The sequence below is a fragment of the Scyliorhinus canicula genome, chromosome 13 (assembly GCF_902713615.1).
Source record: "Scyliorhinus canicula chromosome 13, sScyCan1.1, whole genome shotgun sequence".
Taxonomy (NCBI): domain Eukaryota; kingdom Metazoa; phylum Chordata; class Chondrichthyes; order Carcharhiniformes; family Scyliorhinidae; genus Scyliorhinus; species Scyliorhinus canicula.
In genome coordinates this window covers 128,337,757-128,362,289 of record NC_052158.1, presented here as the reverse complement: position 1 = coordinate 128,362,289, position 24,533 = coordinate 128,337,757, and the positions used below count along the sequence as shown (strand labels likewise).

The 24,533-nt window shown below is 43.9% G+C and overlaps 1 protein-coding gene across 9 annotated transcripts in view; it reads left to right on the top strand.

Annotated features, from left to right (window-relative positions):
- Nucleotides 1–24,533, top strand: part of tnk2b (tyrosine kinase, non-receptor, 2b) — a 405,837-nt gene that overhangs the window by 224,960 nt on the left and 156,344 nt on the right. Inside the window, exon 1 of one of the 9 annotated variants that reach the window (XM_038816357.1) lies at nucleotides 2,477–2,930. The exons of the other annotated variants lie outside the window; for them this stretch is intronic. Within the exon in view, the coding sequence (XP_038672285.1) occupies nucleotides 2,868–2,930 (63 nt within the window). The 5' untranslated portion in view covers nucleotides 2,477–2,867. Of the gene's footprint in view, nucleotides 1–2,476; nucleotides 2,931–24,533 lie in introns of those variants that run through there. 9 annotated transcript variants of the gene reach the window in all.

Below are 24,533 nucleotides of genomic sequence, written 5' to 3'. Positions count from 1 at the left end.
TCCTCACTTATCTCCATGGCTCTTCATAGCTGCAATGCCACCAGTGCTTCTCTGCCAATGCCCTGGCTCCTCATAACCTCCATGTAAACTTAAGCTCCTCTAACCACCCCCAATGGCTCCCTGTATACCCTTCATGTCAATCCATGCATCTCCACCCATCCCAATGGCCATATAGTTCCTGGGCCCCCGTTTTCTCCTCTACCAAACCCCCATGGCCCCTCATATCCTCCATGCAATCCCGTGTCACCCACTCATCCCCAGGGTCCTTCATAACTCCTATGCCAACTCATTCAATACATTTAAATCCCTTCAAGTACTTAATCCATTATTAAATAAACATTTATTATTATAGTCGCACATTAGACTAATCCTTTTAAGACCACTTGGAGCTATCAATAAAATGTGAGCTTACAAACCCATGACTGTGATAATCGTAGGTTATAGAAACATTCAAGCAACACTAATATTACAATGATAACCCTCAGGCTTATTTGAACAGACATTTGCAACATATTGAAGTTGCAAGAGCCAATTATTTTCAACAGCAGGCTTTTTTTCTGAATTTAAAGAGAAAGGAATTAAATGATATGAGAGCTTGACTATTCCACACCCCTTACCCACTTTGTATGCACATACATGTCTACTCCGAACAATCTCAAAGAGGTACATGAACTCCAAGATGTGGCATTCAAAAGCTGACCTTGACAAGAACTCCGGCAGAGTTAGATCTTTTCCTCTAATCCTTAATACCACAGGCGTTGTTTTGGAAATCCCAGTAACAAAAATTGCTCCTGAATGAAGGCAGGAGCACTTTGAAATGTGCCGGTATCTCCATAAATCACAAATGTGGAAAGTGCATCCCACCGTCTCTCATCTCCACCACCACCTTCCTGGTGAAAATGGTGGGTGCTGGATATGGGGGTGGGAACTTCTGAATTTGGGGTCTTGGGTGCCATTTTGACTAAGGCACTCTGCCCTAACCATCTTAGAAATTCAGACCTATGAATGGTGGTTTGATTGATATTCAAGGTTGTAAAAGCAGCAGTTTTTTAAAAGCAGATTTTTGAATGGGTATTTCAAGACTTGCCATTGTTATTTTATGGCTCATTAGTAGTGTACATCATGCATACTGGGTGAGGGGAGGTAGCGTGGTGGCCAGAGAAGGGACATTGGTGAGACATTTTCAAACATACCCTTTCAAAAGGTCCCTGATTCCAGACTATGGTTCACGACTCCTCTGAGGAGTCATTAAACACGGGTCCTCAAGTAGTTGACCTAACTCCATACAAATTGCGGGGGTGAGCATGGGGTGGTGGTGGTATTTATGGGATACCTACCCTGCAATCAAACTGGCCAGGTCGGGAGTGTAGGGTGAGTGCTCAAGATCTGCACCCTTATCCCATACTAGCAAAAATTGTCAGCACCGCAGATGGAGTGGAAATTGGGGAATCGAGTCCCATTTGCCATTTCTAGAGCACTGGAGCCAGCCTGACTGAAAATATCTGGCCCCGAGTCTTTTTGTTCCTGTGAAGATTGTACATCAATTAACAAGCTGACCATAACGTCCCATTGTATTAGTATTGCCTTTCCTGCTCCCAATCAGAGTGCTTATTTTGTCAGTTCTGATGCCACAGCTCCCATTCCTTAATGCATGTAGTGGCGTGGCTTCTTGATTATTCTTGTAGAGTGGTTGGCTGCTTCAGAATTCTGTTCCCTGCTGCGGTTTCTGTCCCTGTTGCAGCTTCTGCCCTGCTGCCTTGTTCCCTTCTACTCCAAGTATTGTTTGTTTGGATCAAGTGGATTGAATTTATATTTCATCCAAAAATTATTCCTGGCGCACAATATAAATATGAATAGACAACTCCATAAAACACCAAAGAAAGTGATTTGAGCTGCAGAATCTATATTTTCTTCCTTGAGAGTTTGTTGGCCTTAAACTTGTATAATTTTCTCAGCCTTATCTATGGTGAAATCACTGGAAGTCTTGAATCATGTTATAAAGTGGAAGGCAATTACTCCCGCTCACCCCTCCAATCTGTTTACAGGTGCACAGCTTGGTATTTATTACATAAACATTATCATTTGAATGTGATAACAAATGATTCGGTGAAAATTACGCACCTCACTGCTGGTTCTTTAAAGAATAAAAGGAAATTACCATCAGACCTTTACTGTTAAAAGCAGTATCCCTTTAAATGGAATGGTTTCCCAGAGAGTGCACAGATGAGATTTTCTCCATTTCAAACTGATTTCACTGGGAATTTATACAAGAAACCACAGGTTTGCCTTTTTCAGCTTTAACTGCAGGACTGAGCACAACACTGCTTTATCTTGTATGCTCCTGTGGTGGTTGGACAGGGGGTGTGGAAGTGGGGGGAGGAGATTGGCGGTATGTGAGGAGGCGTGGAGAATTGCCTTGTTAAACCATCAGCTGAGGGGCCCACAGGAAATGAACTCTCCATCCTCCAGTTAATATTGACCTCCTGGCTTCTGTCCAAATTGTGCTGCAGTTGACTAGCAAAGCAGCACAGATTTACCATTCAGTACTTGGTCGACTCCTACAGCGTATTGCAGCTTTGAAACGAATGTTATTGGAGAAAGCTTCTATTTATCCCATCGACAAGAAATCACTTGAGCCATAAACAGTGAACATGCAAAACAATTTCTACTTTTATAATTTAAAGAAAACGGAAAATGTTGGGATGTAGGATTGTGCCCCTGAGAAAAAGCGGCAGCTTTTCTAAGTCATGGGAAGTTGAAGAATTTTTATCCAGAGAGAGTGGAATGGCTAAGTTGGAATTCTGAACTTGCTTAAAGGGAGAACAGTATAAACTTGATAACTAAGGGATACAGAACACGGCACAGGCATGCGTCGCTTTGACAAACTGAAGAGATCCTTTCCCTTTCTGGCACGTTTTCATGTTTATAAAGTAAGTTATGTGGTGTTTTTGATTAGTTTTTTATACTGTTACTAGTAAAAGAACAGCATTTGTTGACAGGCCTAGATTTTTAAACAGTGGAAATGTGCAATTTTTCCTAAGACTGTTGAGAATCAAAGAGTATTTACTAATGCTACGCATGCACCTGACATGAGTGAATATGAGTACCCAGAGCATGTAAAGCTTCAGTTTCCCACACCTGGATGTGTGCTAATTTTCTGTATATTGTCATGGCAATGCCACAATGAACATATTATTGCAATGTGTGTGGGTACCTCTGCAATGCTCTGAAGCATTACACATTTAGGAATGCAATTTTATCTGGTCACCAGTGCAAGAATAAGATGGTTTTCTCTGTCTTGAAGTTATTCCGACATTTTCATTTATGTTAGCAATCAAAGGAAATTATATATCTTAGTGTCATACGAGGGGCTTTTCACCGTAACTTCATTGAAGCCTGCTTGTGATAATAAGCGATTATTAATTATTATTATTAAAAGGCACATCAGCAGCTGCATGACATTCTGTGGACTTAGTTCAAAGAATGACCAAAAAGGGTTCTTACTTTTTTTGTTTGTTTTCTGAAAGGTTGTTTCCCAGTTAATCCATGTATGATTTTTGCTCACATTGAGGATAATTTCTTTCGAAGCAACTTGAAATTTTTAAAATGTGAACATTCCTTGTAACGGTTATCAACTCCAGAACAACTGATCCCATGAGCGGTGGAATACTGATTTGATACAAAAACATTTCAGCAACCAATTGGTCTGATCATGTTTCAACAGTTATCGTCTGGGATGAGCTGGTTGCGGCTGAAATGAAAAAAGCTGCAACTGCTGGAAATTTCAAATAAAGGCACAAAATGTCGGAAATTAACAGCAGGACTGTCCTTTTTTAAAAAGAAAAGACGACTAAATATTTCACTTATCCAGTCAGATCTATACCTGAAACATCCATCTTCTCGTTTCAGATGTTGATGGACATTTTAGGAGTTTGCAGGTTTTGAGCTCCAGTTATTTTTGTTTATCGCTTCTCGATTATTTTGCCCTCTCCTCAGGCTTTTCAGCAAGGAACGAGGTCTACCCTGTCCTCACAAAACCTCCACAGATGTTCTTTCCAACAGCAGCCATTAAACAATCAGGAATGGACGCCCTGCCTAATTTTTAACCTACCCTTGCTAACTCACTAAGTGCGTACTAATATAATTGTCTGTGTCAATGGTGTCAGCAAGCTATCTCACCTGCCCTGGATTATATTGGAAAATTACAAGCGTATTACCCACAATTTTCCAATGCAGAACAGAAAATCGGAGGCAATGTGCTCAACATTTTCCAAGGCACACTGGTGTCAAGCAAGGCTCCTTGTTGCAGACTTAGAAAAATAAACCCTGAGCTGGATTCTTCGTTCTGGAGACTAAGTGCTGACGCCAGCTTAGAATGTGTTGACTTTCACGACAGGAAATTTGGTGCCAATCCCTCACCGATCTGGTACGGGGAAGGGGCTAGCACGAGGCCGAATTAAACCCCCGCCGCCTGCGCCGAAAAGGGCTGGAGAATGGCTGGGCCATGGATGCGCACGACCTGCATCGGTCGCGCCGTACAACATGGCGCCGTGACCCCACAGCCCACCCCCTGGCCAGGATGGTTTTTATTGTGATCGTAGTTACTACTATCTCTATAATCTCATCCAGCCTCCTTACAGATATATGTAGTCCTCTAAGGGCAGCATAGTGATTAGCACAATTGCTTCACAGCTCCAGGGTCCCAGGTTCGATTCCCGGCTTGGGTCACTGTCTGTGTGGAATCTACACGTTCTCCCCGTGTGTGCGTGGGTTTTCTCCGGGTGTTCTGGTTTCCTCCCACAGTCCAAAGATGTGCAGGTTAGATGGATTAGCCATGAAAATTGCCCTTAATGCCCAAAATTACACTTAGTGTTTTGTGGGGTTACTGAGTTATGGTGATAGGGTCGAGGTGTGGGGTTGGGTAGGGTGCTCTTTCCAGGAGCTGGTGCAGACTCAATGGGCCAAATGGCCTCCTTCTGCACTGTAAATTCTATAATTCTATGAATTCTGGCCTCTTGAGCATCTCTGAAATGGACGATTCCAGCATTGGTAACTGCCCAAAGATCTGGAATTTCCTCTCTAAACCTTTCTATCTCATCTCTCTACCTTCCTCTTCTCCATTAAGATGCTCATTAAAACCTACTGTTTGACCAAGATTTTGATAATTTGCCTTAATATCTTTATGCACGGGTTAGGTGCCACATTGTTAGATATCACTGCTGTGAAACACATTGGGATGTTTTACCTTGTTAAAGGTGCTATAATAAACACCAATTGTTGTTGCTATGAATTAATTTGGAACTATCTGACCCCAGTACCAGCTAGGATTGCAGGTTACAGTTCTCCTGATAAGAACAGAAGAACTAGGAGTAGGCAATTCAAATTCAGCCCCTCAAGCCTACTCCGCCATTCAATACGATCATGGCTGATCTGGGGCGGGATTTTCCGACCCCCCCCGCCGGTTCGGAGAATCGCCGGGGGGCGCCCCCGCCGGCTGCCGAATTCTCTGGCGCCGGAGATTTGGCGGGGTGGGAATCTTGCCGCGCCGGTCGGCGGTCTCCCCCTGGCGATTCTCCAGCCCACGATGGGCCGAAGTCCTGCCTGTTCTATGCAGGTTCCGCCAGCGTAAATTGGAGTTGGTCCCTTACCGGCGGGACCTGGTGGCGCGGGCAGGCTCCGGGGTCCTCGGGGGCACGCGGGGCGATCTGGCCCCCGGGGGGGGGGGGGGTGACCCCACGGTGGCCTGGCCCGTGATCGGGGCCCACCGATCCGCGGGCGGGCCTGTCCCGTGGGGGCACTCTATTCCTATGCGCCGGCCGTGTAAGCCTCCGCGATGGCCGGCACAAAGTGAACCCCCCCGCACATGCGCAGGTTGATGCTCCCGCGCATGCGCGGACCTGCACCGGCCGGTGGAGTCCATTCGGCCCGGCTGGCGTTGGGCCAAAGGCCTTCCACGCCGGCTGCCGGGGCGCAAACCACTCTGCCGCCGGCCTAGCCCCTGAATGTGCATAGGATTCCTGACCTGTGGGGCGGCCCGCCACTCTAATGCGCCGTTTCTGCCCGCCACGCCAATCCCGGAGAATCCTGCTCCTAATCTCAACTTACTTTTATATTCTATTCCTTTAGCTATAAATGCCAAAATTCCATTTGCTTTCCTTATTATCTACTGTACCTGCATGCTAATTATCTGTGAATCATTCATGAGGACAGTGCACTGAAGCACTCTGAAGCTTCTGTCCATTTAAATAAGTTTCCTTTCCATTTTTACCGCCGAAATGGACAACCTCACACTTTCCCACACTAAACATCATGAGTCACATTTTGGCCCACTCACCGAACCTATCTGTATCCATTTGTAAATGTCTTATTTCCTCATTGCAACTTACTAACCCACCTCTTTTAGTGTAATCTGCAAATTTGGCTATAGCACCTTCCAACCCTACATCTAAGTCATTAATATATATTGTAAATAGTTGGGGCCCAAGGACCGTACTAAGTTGGACCCCACTAGTTACATCTTTCCAACCACAAAAAGACCAATTTTCCCCGACTCTCTGCCTTCTGTCAGTTAGCCAGTCTTCTATCCAAGCTAATGGTTTATGGAGTAACTCAAATAATTGGTGGATGAGGACATGTGATACAAATGCAGTGACATCTGGGATGCAGATGATGTGGGTGATGAATTAGCGAAAAGAAGTGGAAAGGAAAGCAGGAGAGCAAGGAGATCAGAGCAAAGCGGAGTTTTGGAGTAAATGAAACCATAAGATGCAGGTGTGGAACAGATGGGAGGAAGCGTATAAATAGAAGAACAACGTTTGAGGCAGACATTGAACTGGAAGAGAATAAGAATAGCAAGAAGTGGAAAAGATTGTATGATTATAGGCTGTAGCATCTGTTTGGATTTGAAAGGAATTTTTATAGTTTTTATGCGGTTGATTTCTTTGTTATGAGGAATGGAATAATGATGTATGCACATCGTTTAGGATTGCTTCTCACTAAAACAGGAATATAAAAGGAGTATATTGATAAAAAACAAGAAGCACAAACTTTGCATCAGTATTATCCATATTGAAGCAGTAATGAAGTGCAAGAGTCAGAGTGCCATTGTAAGCTCATGGTTGCACTTAGTTCTTAATAATTGCACTAAGCTTTGGTATGTTTAGGTGTAGCTTGGGGCAGGTCCTTTATGTTGTGCTGATAGTGTGGACTTTTATCTGAGGGCTGTCTTAAAATGGCAGATGTGAGGTGACCATCGAAAAGGAGAAAAACAGTAAATTCTGATTATTTAAGGACTTCAATAACTGTAATAAATTCTTTTAGAATTGGTCATTTTTGTACAAAAGGGTGTTGCATTAAATCAATTTATTTGCCTTGTCTGTTTTGTTGGAATGATTCTTCTGCCAGTTCTCCCTGAGTGCCCTGTCTCTGGCTGCGGCTGCAGCTGTTGCAAGTGTTTTTTTAAAAAAGAGCAGATGAAATTCTTGTATTTTACCAATCTGGTAGGATGGATCTCCATGTTCCTGTAGAGAGAGTCAGCACTGACATGCAGCTTGCATCCCAGTGCTTTCACATCATTCATATCTCCATTAAATATTAATAAAATTTCATTCTATGTATATTTTTGAGAAGTTAAAACTCAGTTAAATATAAAAGAGGCCATATTTTTCTCATTGGGGCTTGGGGAATATTTTATTTCAAGTGCAAATTTTTGAACATAGATTCCTTTATTCTGAACTTTGAACCTGATATGCATTCTTTCCTTTGCACCGTCACCCTTCAAACACATGTCCACCACTGTGTGACATTTCATTTCCTGTACGCTGTATGCTCAGTATCTGTCCAATAAAAATTGTTAAACTCATGCTATGTGCTCTACATTTAAGAGCTTTGTGCTGCAGAATGCTCACTTTGGGCTGGTAACAAGCCTATGAACTATATGGCCAAATTTGAAGCTATGTCCTGCCTCATTAATAGATTTAATCCAAAATCTACTGTCTCTTCAGTCTGTTTTTTCCTGCTATGACTGGACTTTTAGTAGGAATGAAAACACAATCTTTCAGTTGGCTCAAGCATGTACTTATGAATATAGATGTTTGCTTGTGAAAGACCGACTGGTCCATTAAGCCATTTGCACACTCACAATGACCGTAGCACCATGAGTTCTTCCACACACATGCATATGTAACACACACACTCACACCAGGTTCCCCACCCCCCCTCCCAGCAGAAGGCATGTAATATTGCTGCAGGAAAAGAGGGAAAAAAAGGTATAATGAAGGAAAAAATACAGTGGAAAATTTTTCTCTGACCCTTTCATGCAAACAAGAACCTATCTAGATTTGCCTTCCATTTCAGAATAAGAGCATGACAGACATCTGTTCTGAGTGCTTCAAACGCAGTAAAAATGTGGTTGAGTGCACCAGCAGCCAATGATGTTCTGTTTTGTTAACCAGCTGCATAATAAAAAATATTTAGCCAGAGGAGGCGTTGAATCGCCCACTTCAAGAGATGATTGCTTGTGACCACTGTTTCCTGCTGGACAGACTGTAATTGGTGCAGTAATTTTTACTCTGTAACGTTGTTTGTGTAGAATGTGAGCCTTGCAGATAACAAAGTTGCTTGATGCTCACAAAATCAAATTCGTTTGTCCGGTGTGAAATATGCCACATAGAGCACAGCTCCTTTAAAGCCATTTACAGAACAGTGACAGTACTGTGCTTTTGGAGAGAAAGCACTCAATTCCAAGCTGCATCATTCATACTTCAAGATGGCCTGCACAGAAGTGGATTATGTTCTTGTAAATTCAATGCTTCATATTAAAAACTGAATTGTAAAGAAAGATGAAATCCTTGTGTTTGCACTTTGCAAACTGATTTCCTTTCCAGGTCTGGATTGATCTATTTGTGGCTAAAGCTCTATATTGTGAAAAAAATTAGTGCATCCGGATTTAAACTGACTCTTTCACTCGTTCATAATCAGTGTAGTGTAGGAGTGATTGTTTTTTTTAATGTATGATTGCCAACTGTGCTTGAGCCCTCTAGTGTAAGTTATTGTCTCAAAAGGTTACAAATCTGACGGTGACTGTGTTACAGGATAAGAACATTGCATATTTAATTTCATATACTTTTTGATGGGAATGGGTAGGCTGTTTATTATCTACAGCTTGTAAGGTGCCAGTTATAAGCTTATAAGGGAGCCGGTTTAGCTCAGTTGGCTAGACAGTTGGTTTGTGATGAGCAGCATGGGTTCAATTCCCGCCTGAGGTTATTCATGAAGTCCCCACCTTCTCAACCTTGTTTCTCACCTGAGGTGTGGTGATCCTCAGTTTAAATCACCAGCAGTCAGCTCTCCCCTCAAAGAGGAAAGCAGCCTATGGTCATCTGGGACTATGGTGACTTTACCTTTCTCTTATAAAATGCTGTCAATATTTGTTTTAACATGACCCTTCTGCAGCATTAATTTAAATGGTAGGTAACCTTTGTGAGGGCTGAAACCTGTAACCTTATTGGATGATTATATTCATTGGACCCTTCCTTTGCAATTGGGTGGGATGGCATCAAAAAATTGGTTGCAGTAATTACTGTTGCCTCCTAGCCCCCAGCTTTCCATTTCTCTTCATTAAACCACACCCCCCACACTCCTAACTCCATTGCTGGCTTCCTGTTTTCCACCTACTTTTAAATATTGGTGAGAAGGGACACAACGCCGTGAAACAGGTGCGGGGACGGCGGCACGCCGCTGGAGCGTTTCATGCCGCTCCAGCCTCCCTTCCCGGCGCCAAATGGGTGCCACGCCAATCCGCGCTTGCGCAATTGGGTGGCGCCAACCCATGCATGTGCAGTTGGGCCCCGGCAACCCGTGCATGCACGGGGACTTCTTAAGTGCACCGGCCCCGACGCAACATGGCGTGGGGGTTCAGGGGCCGGCTGTGCAACAAAGTAGGCCCAGCGGGGGGGGGGAGAGAGAGGCCAGCCTGCCAATTGGTAGGCCCCGATCACGGGCCAGACCCCATGGGAGGGCCCCCCCTGTGAAGGAGCGCTTTTCCCCGCCCCACAGGCCGCCCCCCCCGACCCTTCGTGCAGAGTTCCCACCGGCAGCAACCAGGGGTGAACGGCGCCGGCGGGACTCTGCTTTTTCACCGCGGCAGCTCGGCCCATCCGGGCTGGAGAATCGGCAGCACCGGCGATTCCACCGGCCCGCAGCTGGCGCCGCGTCAAACGCACCCGCGCAAAAGGCGCCGATTCTCTGCACCTCGGAGAATCTCGGGGCGGCGTGGCGCAGTTGTGGCAATTCCCCAACCCGGCGCGGGGCTCAGAGAATCGCGCCCCTTGTTCCCATTTTCCTTCTAGTCACTCTCGCTGTGAATTTTTCATGTTGATGAATGTCCTTTTTTTAAAAAACATTTTATTCGGGTATTTATAGTTTTTATACTAATAACAATAACAGCAACATAAACGTGGTACATAAAACATTTCCATCCCTATCCCGTGCTTCGCACCCTCAATAATGAAACAATAGCCAAACCCCCCCTTCTAGATTTCTGCCTTTGCTGACATTTAAATTTTCTCCGAGAATGTTGACGAATGGTTGCCACCTCCAAACGAACCCCAACATTGACCCTCTTAGGGTGAACTTTATTTTCTCAAGGCTGAGAAACCCAGCCATGTCACTAACCCAGGTCTCTAATTTCGGGGGCTTCGAGTCCCTCCGCATTAAGTGTCCGTCTCCAGGCTACCAGGGAGGCAAAGGCCAAAATGTCTCTCTCGCCCCCTGGTTTCCCGGCTCTTCCGCCACTCCAAAGATCGCCACCTCTGGACTCGGAACCACCGTGTTTTAAGTACCCTGGACATAGCCTTATCAAAGCCCTCTAAACTTCGGGCCAAAACATGTGGACTAGGTTTTCTGGGCCTCACGGGTACCTCACACACCTATCCTCTACCCCAAAGAACTTGCTCATCCGGGCCACATTCATGTGTGCCGGTGAACTACCTTAAATTGTATCAGGCTAAGCCTGGCACATGATGAGGATGTGTTAACCCTGCTTAAGCATCTGCCCACAGACCTGCCTCTATCTCTCCACCTAGCTCATCTTCCCACTTGCCCTTTAGTTCCTCTATCGGAGTTTCCTCCACCTCCATAAGTACTTGGTAGATATCTGATACATTCCCCTCTCCCACCCATGTTCTGAAAACTACCCTGTCCTGTATACCCTGTGGTGGCAGGAGCGGGATGGTCGGAACCTGCCTTCTCAAAAAATCTCATACCTGCAGATATCTAAACCCATTCCCTGCTGGCAATTCAAATTTCTCCTCTAAAGCCTTCAAGCTAGGGAAGCTCCCGTCTATGAATAGATCTCCCATCTTCACAATTCCTGCTCTCTGCCGTCCCCGGAACCCACCAGTTGTATATTGGGGCCCAAACTGAAGGTGGATGAATGTCTTAAACAAAATATTTTTATGTAGCCTGTATTGCAATTTGCACCACTCCGTTCATGATCGTGTAAACAATTCAATTTGACATGCTTGTTATGCAATGTATGTAAAGTAACACATTTCTTTGGGCTTTGGTCTGGACTTCTGTCCGTGTCAAATTTATAGCTAACTGTTAAAATAGCATCTTCACGACAAAATAGAATATTTTTTGATTGCCAGGCGAACTGAGCTTTTGGTGCTGTGTTTTTCTCTGAACCACCAGAATGAGCAGTGTATGGAATTGGGAGATTTGGGGGAAAAGTGAAGTTTTTCATACAGCCCAAATGAAGTTCATTAGCACCTGAACTATAAATAGCGGTCATACAGAAATCCATTATCCAATAGGAGTTACAGAGTTGCATGTCAAATAGAATTGTTTTCTTTGTCATCTATAATATTCAGCATTATGGGTCTGCAAGGATCCCGAGGGTACTGCACCTATAATTAATCATTTCATTCTCATGCTTTCAGGTTGAACTTTAATCATTTTGCAGAGTTGGACACATAATTCCCCCTTCCTGTTTACGTGACTTTTGGCTTTATTTTGCGGGAAAGGCTGTTTGTTACAAACTCTGTAATTGTGTCAAGTTTGTGAAGGAATTTTTCATGACTAAAAGAATCACCAGTACCTTGCATGAAATTCGATTTGGAAGGGCTGGAATTTAAAATTCTTTAGAAATGCTATGCTTGTTTTGGCAATGATCAAGAGGAATATTGTGGTCCAAATTATTTTCAAATGGTTTAAAAGAATTCCACCTGCCATATTTGCTGTGTAGACCAGAATGACAGCACAGTGTACCACTAGTAAAACACAAATAGGTTGCAATGAGACAGTCTGTCTGATATTTTTTCTAACAGCTCAGTGGCAGCATTTTCGCCCATGAGTCAGATCGTTGTATATTCCAAACCCAATCCAGAGAACCATGCACGTTATCTAGGCTGGCACATAAACCTAATACTGTATCAGAAGTGGTATCTTCCAGATGTAATGTTAAACTGAAACTCTGTTTTCCCCATTATGTGTGCATAAAATATCATACGGCATTATTTAACGAAGAACAATGGATGCCCTAATATTCTGGCCAACAGTTATTCTTAAATCAACTCCTAAAACAAATTTCAGTATTGGGGTGGGATATTCTGTACACGTATGATTCCTACATTAAAACAGGGACCACACTTTAAACAACTTAACTGGTTGCAAACTGCTTCGAGATATTCTGAAGTCGTGTGAGGTATTGGACTTTATAAATGTGAGCTTTTCTTTTGTTTACAACATTTATCCCGTAAAACAGAGCAGCTTTCGCACAGTGATTGCTTCTCATCCCCTCCATAAAACCATAGAATTACTGCAGTGCAGAAGGAGGCCATTTGGCCCATCGAGTCTGCACCAACCCTCTGAAAGAGGATCCTACCTCGGCCCACTCCCCTGGCCTATCCCAATATCTCCACCTAACCTACGCACCCATGCATACTGAGGGGCAATTCAGCATTGCCAATCCACCTAACCTGCACATCTTTGGACTGTGGGTGGAAACCGGAGCAGCCAGAGGAAACCCATGCAGGGAAAAAGTGCCGACTCCACACAGTCACCCAAGGTCGGATTTGAACCTGGCACTGTGAGGCAACAATGCTAACCACTGTGCCGCTCCTGTGACTAAATAAGTCTGTTAATACAGATGACGGAAGTCTATGATGCTGTGTATTCTTAGTATAACAATATTGAAATTAGAGTCACATGAAATTAAATGAGGAAGATCTCTGATCTGACAGAGGATCCATCTCTCGTCTTTGTGGTTTCTCATTGTATTTCATGGCTTTGACTGATGAAAGTGTAATATTGCAAATCATGACTTTAGACATACGTACAGTTAGTTATGAAAGACTTAGGTTATGTTGACAGATCTGATTTGATGAAATGTGATAATGTTTAAATGTGTAAATTTTTATCACTTTCTAATCAGATGATTGTAGACTTCTCATGATCTGAGTATGTCCAGGCAGCAAATGGCTACAATGTCTTCTGTGGGTCCTCTCATGACGAAGACTCCAGTATGAGATTGGCATGGATGTTGGTGCCTGGGGGAATTTCTGCACTGTGCCAGCCCTGTTATGATGGATGTTATGAGTTTGATGTAAATAATTCTTGAAGCATGCTGAATCAAATATCAGTGCCTGCACATAGCCAGCTTAAATGCTTTCCCAAGAGAAGCGATCTGCAATGCACAAGTTTTTAAAGCTTTTTTTAAAACAGTTTCCTCGTATCTTTATACTGATCATGTTGATGTTGTTTGCAAGTTCCCCATAAAAGATCTGCTTGGGAAATTTTCATTATCCATGAAGGGAGACATGGACAGCCCATGTAAGTTGAATTTTCTGGAGGATGGTCTCTATGATGTTCAGCCTAGCATGATGAATGGCCTTGTTGTTTGTAATTTTTGTCCTGCCATCATATCCTCGTGATGGAGCTTGGGTGTCTTTGGTAGCGTTTTGTGGTACTTAAAGCGGACTCAGCCTTCCATGCCATACAGCAAGGTGGTGAGGACTATGGTCCAGCGGGATTCGATTTTAGTTTTCAGCTACTTCCAAACACGATCATGGAGTTTGCAGAGGCAAAACTTGCATTTTTGATGTGTGTACTGATCTCTTCATCAACAGTTGCATTCTTAGAGAGCATGTTGCCAAGGTATGAGAATCTTTCTATGATCTTTAGGCTGATGTCATCAACAGCCCTCTGATGACTGCCTCTCTCTGATGACTGCCTTCCTGAATGGGACTTCATGTTGATGCCTGGTGGCTTCCTTAAGCTTTGTAGCAGTGAAGAAATTGAAGAGTTGCTTTCTGCTATTGTTTGTTTCAAAGGCATCAGACATCCCGTCACAGGTGCAAACATGTCCAATCATGCTTTTGTACAGTGTGCACAGGATTTTGACACACTTGTTTGGACATCCTAGCTTGAAGAGAAAATGCCACAGAGCAGGTTAACTCCCATTGTCAAAAATGTTACTTAGATCTATGGACAGCACATATAGATCTTGATGTTGCTCTGTGCACTTTTCTTGGAGTTGTCTTGCTTAAAACTATTAGCTGTTTCACAATTAGCCCTGAAACCACAATGTGATCCCAAGAGGACATGATCTTAGAATCCGTACAGTGTAGAAGGAGGCCATTCGGCCCATCAAGTGTGCACCGACCCTTTGAAAGAGCACCCTACCTAGGCACAATTCCCCGCCCTATCCCCACCTAACCGTTGGACACTTAGGGACAATTTATCATGGTCAATTTACCTAACCTGCACATCTTTGGACTGTGGGAGGAAACTGGAAGAAACCCAAACAGACACGGAGAATACGTGCAAACTCCACACACAGTTATCTGGGGTCGGAATCGAACCTGGGTCCCTGGCGCTGTGAGACAGCAGTGCTAACCCTGTGCCACCGTGCCACCACCTACGTGACAGTCATCTGCATGTCGTCTAGTAGGATCATTACTGCGATTGAGAGAAGACATATTCCTCTGTATTAGCAAAATACATATTTGGATTCTTTCCACTTCCACATTCTGGCTATGTTGGTATCTTTGAGATCCTGAGGAACGTTTTCCTGATCCCTGACATTTCTGAAGACAGCTGTAAGCTCTGTACTATACTTCCAAATCTCTGCTGGCATGCCACCTGGACCAGGGGTTTTGGATTTAATTGCCATTATTTACTCTTCAATGGAAGAAGGGAGAGATGGGCTTTCTTTCTCTGGAAAATGCTCAAGTTGATGCAGGGAATCTGCTCAGATGTGGACGTCAGTTGAGGAACTTGATGAAATGCCCACATCACTTTTTCCTTACAGCTGGCTTGTCAGTAATTAGTTCATTCCACCAACTGTTAGGATAGGTGCACAAGTTGTGGTAGATGACCTTCAGAAAATTATAAAAATGGGGTCTAGCGTCTCAGCTTGATAATGCCATTAATCAGTTGTAATGCCTAGCTGAGAAGTATGATCCATGTTTTTTGTTACTAATCTGATATATTCATTTGATGCAACTTTATATCTGTAACATATATATTTTATGTTACTTTAAAAAAAAATGTGCCTATTTCATTTGTTCTCTCTAATAATAATACTTTGAGGGATTTGTGTAAGACAAATATTGTCAGTAGCAAGGCACATAAGATTATTTTCTCCAAAAGTTGCATTGCTTTATTAAAGTTTCAGCGACCATCTTATATAAAAGGTACAGGCAGACTCAAGATAAGGGGGGGCGATTCTCCCAAATGGAGCCCAAGTGTTTGCGCTGTCGTGAACCAACCTGCCAACCCGCAGACTGCCCCCCAACCGATCGCGCAGAGTTCCTGCCGGCAGCGACCAGGGATGAACGGCGCCGGCGGGACTCTATTGTGGCCACTCGGCCCATGCGGGCCGGAGTTCCTGTGGCCCCGCGATTCCAACAGCTCACGGCCGGTGCCGCGCCAACCGCGCTGGCGCAAATGGCGCTGATTCTCCGCACCTCAGAGAATCGCGTGCCGGCGTCGGGGTGTGTGGCGCGGTTGCGGTGATTCTCCGGCGCGGGGCTCGGAGAATCGCCCCCAAAGTATTCAGGTCCAGCAGGAACATTTGGCCCAGATTGGGGAAGGAAAAGGTAGAGGTCGAAGGAATGATGAGGGGAAGGAGGATGGAGTGAAGACAGGTACGGAATAAGGACACGGAAAAGATGTGTGAGGGGAAACCTACTTGAGAGAGTTGAGACTACCAGTGTGTGGCAAAATTCTGTACTGGCTGAGGTTGGGGCCTTCTCAATTTTGCCTCTTGCCTGAGATGTGGTGATGCTCGGGTTAAATCACCATCAGTCCGCGCTCTCTCAAAAAGGGAAAGCAGCCTAAGGTCCTTGTGGACTATGACGAATTTCAATTTCATTGCTGTAGCTGTAATACCGCTGCACCTGGCTTCTTCCAATCCTGGACTGTGCTGCAAGTGAGAAAGGAGGAATTCCTCACCTGTTAATTATTCTGGAACTTGGTTTTGCAGCACAGAGTCTTATTCCAAACTGAAGAAGTAGTGTTATCCAGAATCTGTTTGCTGGCAGTGGCAGTAATGAGCATGTCCAGGAGGATGAATATCTCTTTATTGACAGGAGAGATAGAGTACCTTTACATGGAGGGATTGGAAAGGGAACTTCTCTGGCAGTGGGACAGAACCTCTGTGAGGTGGGGGGTTCTGGAGAGAGCTTCCCAGATGGAAAGTCCCTCAGTGACAGGAGATAGATGGGTTCCAGAGAGAGGGGTGGAGGTGGAGGGTGGTTGCCTTGGGGGAGGGAAGACATAGTTTTTTATGAAAGTGATAGTCTATTTAGCCCATTGAATTTGGTCAACTTGTGGTCACTTGTTTTTCATTTTTTTGACATTAAAATTATATCAACCATGAAATAGTGAACTCTAAATATTAACAAGAATAAGCCTTTATTAAATGAAAGTTCAACATGTTTCAGAGAGCACTCCCTGGGCCCATCTGCACATTCAATGCCATTGACTTCGATGTCTTTGAAAACTACCACTCAATCTCAAACCTTTTACTCTCTAGAGTTCTTGAATGTAATGTCTCCATGCAAATCCATGTCCATCTGCATTGGAATGCCTTGTTCGAATCCCTTCAACCATGCTTCCTCCCCCATTATAATACTAAAATGTCTCTTACCAAGTCACAAAAGACATCCGAGTTGATTGCGACAGAGTTAAATTATCCCTCATTCTGCTTGATCTGTCTGGGACCTTTGAGAAGTTTAATACTGAAATTCAACTTTAATGCGCCTCTATCATTGTCTGGCTTCAAGGGGCTGCAACCTGCTTGATTTGTATCTATCATGTCATAGCCAGAGTTACCTGCAATGGCTTCTCTACTTATTCCCGCACATTGCCTCTGGTGTTCCCAAGGATACATGCTACCCCTTGCAATCTCATCCAGTCCAAAATCATGGCATCAGTTTCCACATTTATGCTGAAGATCCTCAGCTCGACCTCTCCTCAGCTCCTCTTGAACCCCCTTCTATTTCTACATTGTCTTCTTGTTTGTTTGACATCCAGTATTGAATGAGCATACATTTTCTCTGATTAAATGTTGAGAAAACAGAACCTGTTTGTTGTTTTCGGTCCCAGTCATAAACCTGGTTCCCTTGTCACCGACTCCATCCGTGGCAAATGTTTGAGGCTGCACTCGACTGTTTGTATCCTTGGTATATATGACCCTGAAATCAGCTTTCAACTACATATCTGTATCAATACAGAGTCTGCCTATTTCCACTTCAACAACAGTGCCTGACTTCAACCTTGCTTCAGCCCATCTGCTGTAATTTTTTTCATGCCACTGTTATCTCCAAACTTGATTTGTTCAACATGCACCTGCCTGATATACAACACGCCACAAACTTGAGCTAATTTAAACCTCTGCTGCCTGTACCCTAACTCATACCAAGTCCTGATCACCCACTTCCCCTGTGTTCGCCGAGCTACATTGGCCCCTGGTGAAGCAATGCTTCGATAAAAAATTCTCATTGCTTTCACATTGCTTCATGGCCTCACACTTCCCTATTTTATTCATCTCTACTACTTCCTTAAATTTATGTGCTCTTCCAATTCTAGCCTAATGAGCATCCCCAATGTTAATCACACCACTAAGAAACTCAACAATACTCCTTAGGAGGCACCGACCAAACCCTCGACAGCTACCATGTAGAAAGAAATGGACAGCAGACACATGGTAACGCCACCACCTGCAAGTTCCCCTCCAAGTCACTCACCATCCTATCTTGGAAATATACCACTGTTCTTTAACTGTTGCTGGGTCATTATTCTGGAACTCCCTCCCTAACAGCATTGTGGTATGATCTACACCTCAGGGATTCCAGCGGTTCAAGGAGGTCTTTTCAAGGGCATTTAGGGATTTTCAATAAAAGCTGGCATCACCAACGATGCCCATATTCTGTCATTTAATTAAAAATATTATAATGCCTATGCTCTGAGTGTGGAAATCCCCCTGTATACTGCCTCCCTACCCCCTGACATATCTTTATATCTTTCTACTTATATTCCTCTCTTCTTTAAGATGCTCTTTAAAACCTACTTCTTTGACCTTTAGATTGTCTGGCCTGGAATGTTTTATTATGTTGCAGTATCTATATAAATGCAAGATGCTTATTAAGTATGTTGATGGGGGAAGGACAGTGTCAGTATTTGGAATTAGTGCATACAATTGTACAGCCATAACCTTGCGCATCAAATATTTGATATTAACTCCACTACAAATACATCCACCAGTAAAATCTGATGCTTTCTGATTTTAATAGAAACAGTCCTACAATCTATTTATCAGTAGCAATGGACAAAACTATAGGGTGCAGTTGAATCAATGTCATGACTTGTGACCCTGTTTCAGCTCTGAGGACACTGTGTATGGGATGGAGGTATAGTTTGTACAGGTCAGTAATCAGGGTAGTGCATGTTGCTGGGCTATTTGGGTGTGTTCAGTGATCAGTCTGCACTGTCGGAGAAACGATGACAATAATCAACAGTATTTGAGGTTGTGTCATACTCGAAATAGGCTGAATTTGTGATCTTTAAGTATAAACACATTTGAAATTTTCCATTTAATATGAATTTATTTAAGTAGAATTTACTCGTTATGAAGCATAATAAAGAGGATGTATTATAGTTACTGGTGCTTGTAGGAGCTTCCTTGTTTGATACTGTGTAAGACTGATTCTGTGATTCAAATATTTATGCAGAATGGGGATTAGAATCAGTACTTGTGGACAGACAGTTTTGGATGTCTTTCCAAATTCCTAATATCACACCAGGGGAGCTCTCTGTGTAAAATGTTTGTCTTTAGAAAGTGCCAAGATGACAGATTTCCATAAAATATAGAAATGAGAGCACCAACAGAACTTGCAATTATGTATATATGACAGAATTAGAGAATTCTAAATATAGAGCTACTTACTAATGTTGGCTTTTAAGGAAAATTTGGATAATGTGGGAAGATGCAATTGAAGAAGAAGATCAGCCATTATCATATAGAATAGCAGAGCAGGCTTGACGGGCCCAATGACCAATTAACCCCTCCTAGTTCTGAAGTTCTGAAAGAGCATCCCACCAAGGTCCACTCCCTGGCCTAGCCCCGTAACCCCACCTAATCTTTGGACACTAAGAGGCAATTTAACATGGCCAATCCTTCTAACCTGCACATCTTTGGACTATGGGAGGAAACTGGAGCACCCGGAGGAAACCCACGTAGACGCGGGGAGAAAGTGTAAACTCCACACAGCCACCCAAGGCTGGAATTGAACCCGGATCTCTAGCGATGTGAAGCAGCAGTTCTAGCTATTATACTGCCCCATTATTCATTTAAAGCAAACGTTAGCTTGGATTAACATGTTCTTAACTGGCATGGTGGCACAGTGGTTTGCACTGCTGCCTCACAGCACCAGGGATCTGGGTTCGATTCAGGCCTTGTGTCACTGTCTGTGTGGAGCTAGCATGTTCTCCCCGTGTTTGTGTGGGTTTCCTTCCACACTCCCTAAGTCGTGCAGTTTATGTGGATTGACCATGAGATCAATGCACAGGATAGGGCGGGGGAGTGGGCCTAAGTAGAGTGGTCTTCGGAGGTTTAGTGCAGACTTGTTGGATCGAATGTCCTCTTGCCCTGTAGGCATTCTACGGATTCTATAAATGGGATCTAATAATGGGGTCAACCTGAGGAAAACCATTAACCAATTACCTGAATCAATAGAAGGTTTTCCCAAGGTTCATGCTGTGACCAATGGGTCTGTCTGAAGGTTTTACAATGATGCTTTCACTGGGTTGCACAGTGATGTAAAGCAAGGCAGCATTTAAGATAGGAGAATGTTTTGAATGGTGGTTGCTCTGCTCTAAGGCTTGTGCACTTGATTCACTTGATTGCTTAGTGAGCCTGCACCTAAAATATTTTGTTTCCTAGAACTTGTGCTCCATGCAAATTTGATATAGAATAAAACATTTAATTCGACTGTTCCCTGTGCATATTTGCATTCAAAATTAAATGTGAATGTTCAGTTTTTTGACCATTTAGAATATTTTGCTTTACAAATTAAATGCCTCATGCTGGTTTAACCTCTTAATTCTTTTATTTGAAATTTGCATTGAATGCTGTGATGTATGAGGGGGTTAAAAGTCAGAACTTAATTTGTTACATGGTAATGAGATTTATGTTTCTGAAAGCTCTGATGTTAAAGCAAGGGATGTGCATTGTATCTATTTTGTAAAGAGTCTGGTTGTAGACCAGCTGTGAAGTTGCACAAAGACTGCAGCTGAATACAAAGTTTTGTTTTGCTTGCACTGATCCATAACTCGGCCCATTCCGGAGGCTGGTGAGCAGGCAGAGCTGCCTTCCTGACCCCTGAGCACCAATAACAGTTACTACGTGAAAAAGGAAGAAAGGAAGTCTAGATTGCCATCATCTCTTAAACTCAGGCTACAGGAACCAATTAGGAGTAAATGAGCTGAGGCTGGATTAACAGCATCTGAAAAGGTCTCACTGCTTCTTTTGTTCCTGAGCAGTCACAGTTCCTCAGACGGATCGCTGTAGAAACATGGGAGAAGACGGAAGTGTTTTGTTTGGAGTGAAGGGCAAACTTTCCTCAGAAATGTTCTTATTAATAATGCGAGCAGAATTTTCTGGCCCAGCATTTACTTTTATAATTTTGGCTGCCTGGTAAGTACTAAGTCACCTTCAAAGGGAACACCAGTTTCTCCATTTAAGGAGTCATAATGACATGTTTACAGAAGCAAATCAAGACTTCATAATTTCTGAGCAGCAGATTACAGTGGTCTGATGTCCAGGACATTTCACCTTCTTGACCCTGCAACATAATTCATTTAGGTCATGGCTGATCAGTAACTCAACTCCATTGACCCACCATAACTTGATTGCTAATCAGAATTAATTGAATCTCTGTTTCTTATTGAAACCCAACCGATTCTTGAGTATGTTAAAGCCAAGTGTCTTCACATTTACACGTCTTCACATCAATGTAGATTGAGTGAATTTGCTTCTTAAAACAAGTGGTAGATGCTTCTCTGTATCCAAATATTAAATTGTTCACTCAGCTTCTTATTTGGGTAGAGAAGTGATTTTTTCCATATGCGCACTGAACCAAAAAGGGCGAATTTGAAATAACTCAATCTTATTGAATTGGCCCACAGGCAGAATCCTTGACAGCAGCCTTAGATTGAGCCAATGTTTTCACAACTTTGTGTCACATTTGATCTGAGATAAGTTTCCGACCCCATATTCGTGCCAATACTGAGACCACCTATTTCCACCTCCATACCATTGCCAGTCTCCCATCCTGTCTCAGCTCACCTGCTGCTGAAACCCTTGTCTGTGACTTTGTTACCTCTAGACTTGAACAATCCTACATTCCTGGCTGGTCACCGTAAATTTGAGGCCATCTAAAACTCAGCTGCCCACATCTTAAAATTGGAGTAAATCCCAGTTCCTTCTTTTTCATCCCAGTGCTCGCTGATCTATATTGACACCCAATCAGGCAATGCCTTGATTTTTTTGAAATTATTATCCTTGTTTTAAAATCTCTTTATGCCCTTTCCTATCTCTATAATTGCTTTCTGCCTGCTGAAATTATCTGCACTCCTCTAACTCTGGCCCCTTTTGCACCCCCAATATTTAATTGGTCTACCATTGCTGTACCTTAAGTAGCTTAGGTCCTAAGCTCTGAAATGCGCTCCACACATCTCTCTTCGCCTTTATGATATTTCTTGTAACCTGCTCCTTTGATCAAGCTTTTGGTGATGTGAGCTAATATCTCCTTATGTAGCTCTGAGTCAGATTTTGTTTTATAATGCCTTTATGAAGCATCCTAAGATGTTTTATTAGGTTAAATGTGCTATATAACTGTAAGTTGCTTATATTCAGTTTGATTAAATTCTCAAAACGTGCTGTATCATTTTACAGTTGCATTTGTGAAAAGTTGGTTTGATTCTGATTGGATTGGGAAAGTAGTGGTGTGATATATTAAATTGAATAAGCTGTACTAAAGAAAGTTAGGCTACTTGGTAATTATTTGAAAATCACCGCTATTGATGGCAAATGGTGGCTTTCAAACTTTTCTACATTGAAATATTCTCTATAATTGACACATTGAATAAATCCCTATTATCTGAAAATGTGTCTCAGCTGCCAAAAAGTTCACAAAAAGAATCATTCTCTGAAAATCTGCAGGGTGTTCCACCATAACTTCAGTTACTTCCCGTTGCGGTGAAGGTGAGCAGCATGAATAGTTAAAAATAGTTGTTTTTTCATGCTTCCTGCTTTGTAACCACAGGTCATTCAGAGAACATGCAGAAATTCCAGCCTTTTTTATTATCTAACAAAAAAAAATAACATTAGCAAATAAAAATTTACAAGTCTGATGATGACTTTTACTCTGATTTTTCAGATTCTCTGAACATTTTTCCTAAAGTCCAGGGATCCATATTTTAAAACCTGTTGCATAAAACCGATTATCACAGGATGGTTACAACCCACAAGGAAGCCATGCAGCCCTTTTCAGTCTGTCGTGGCTCATAGCAAGAGCCATTTGGCTTGTTCCACTCCTCTACCCTTTGCCCGAGGCCCTGCAATTTTTAAAATCTCTTCAGGTTCTTATATGGGGCTGGATTCTCTGAACCCCCGCTGGGTCGGAGAATCGGCGGGGGGGGCGGCGTGAATCCCGCCCCTGCCGTCGCCCGAAGTCTCCAGCACCAGAGATTCGGCGGGGGTGGGAATTGCGCCGTGCCTGTCGGCGCCCTCTTTCCCCCCCCCCCCCCCCCTCCCCCGGCGATTTTCTGGCCCGCGATGGGCCGAAGTCCCGCTGCTGTCATGCTGGACCCGCCGGCGGAAATAAAAACACCTCCCTTACTGGCGACGTGGGCGGGCTCCGGGGTCCTGGAGGGGTGGCGTGGGGCAATCTGGCCCCCGGGGGGGGGGTACCCCCACGGGGGTCTGGCCCGTGATCTGGGCCCACCGATCGGCGGGCGGGCCTGTGCCATGGAGGCACTCTTTTCCCTCCGCGTTGGCCATAGCATTCACGATGGCGACGCGGAAGTGACCCCCTGCGCATGCGCGGACATGATGTCAGCAGCTGCTGACGCTCCGGCGCATGCGCGACTTCCGCTGGCCGGTGAAGTTCCTTCGGCCCTGGCTGGCGTGGCACCAAAGGCCTTTCTCACCTTTGGGGCAGCTCGACGCCGGAGTGGTTCACTCCACCTCATCCCGTCGGGACCCCCCGCCCCGCCCCCCCCGCCCCGCCGGGTAGGGGAGAATCCCGACCATGATTCCTTTTTGAAAACCATGATTGATTCTGCTTCCACCACCCTCTCAGACTGGATGTTTCGTGGCACAGTGGTAAGCACTGCTGCCTCACAGCACAAGACCCAGGTTCAATTCCGGCCCAGGGTGACTGTCTGTGTGGCGTTTGCACTTTCTCCTGTGTCTGTGTGGGTTTCCTCTGGGTGATGTGGTTTCCTCCCACGGTCCAAAGATGTGCAGGTTAAGTGGATTGACACATTATCAATGCGTGGGGTTACAGGAGTGGGCCTAAGTTGAGTGCTCTTTCGGAGAGTTGGTGCAGACTCGATGGGCTGAATTGCCTCCTTCTGCACTGTGGGGATTCTATGATTCCTGATCTTAACTGCTCATTATTTAAAAAAAACCCACATGTTGCTTTAGGATCTTTTTCCAACTGCGGGAGCAGCTTTTCACTACCTGTCCTCAAGACTCTTCGTATTTTTATTCCTTGCATTCAAATCTCCTTTCAATCGTCCCTTCTCTCAATCTTATCTTCATTAAGAAAAATAGCCCCAACCTCTCCTGTCTGTCCACATAATTGACGTCCCTGAGTCCTGGATCCATTCTCTTAAATATTTTCCGCATCCCACTGAAGCATTTATGTCCTTCCTGGAGCGCGTAGCTCAGAATTGGACACACTACTCCAGTTGAAGCCATACCAGTGTTTTATGAAGATTCACAATATATTCCTTGTGTA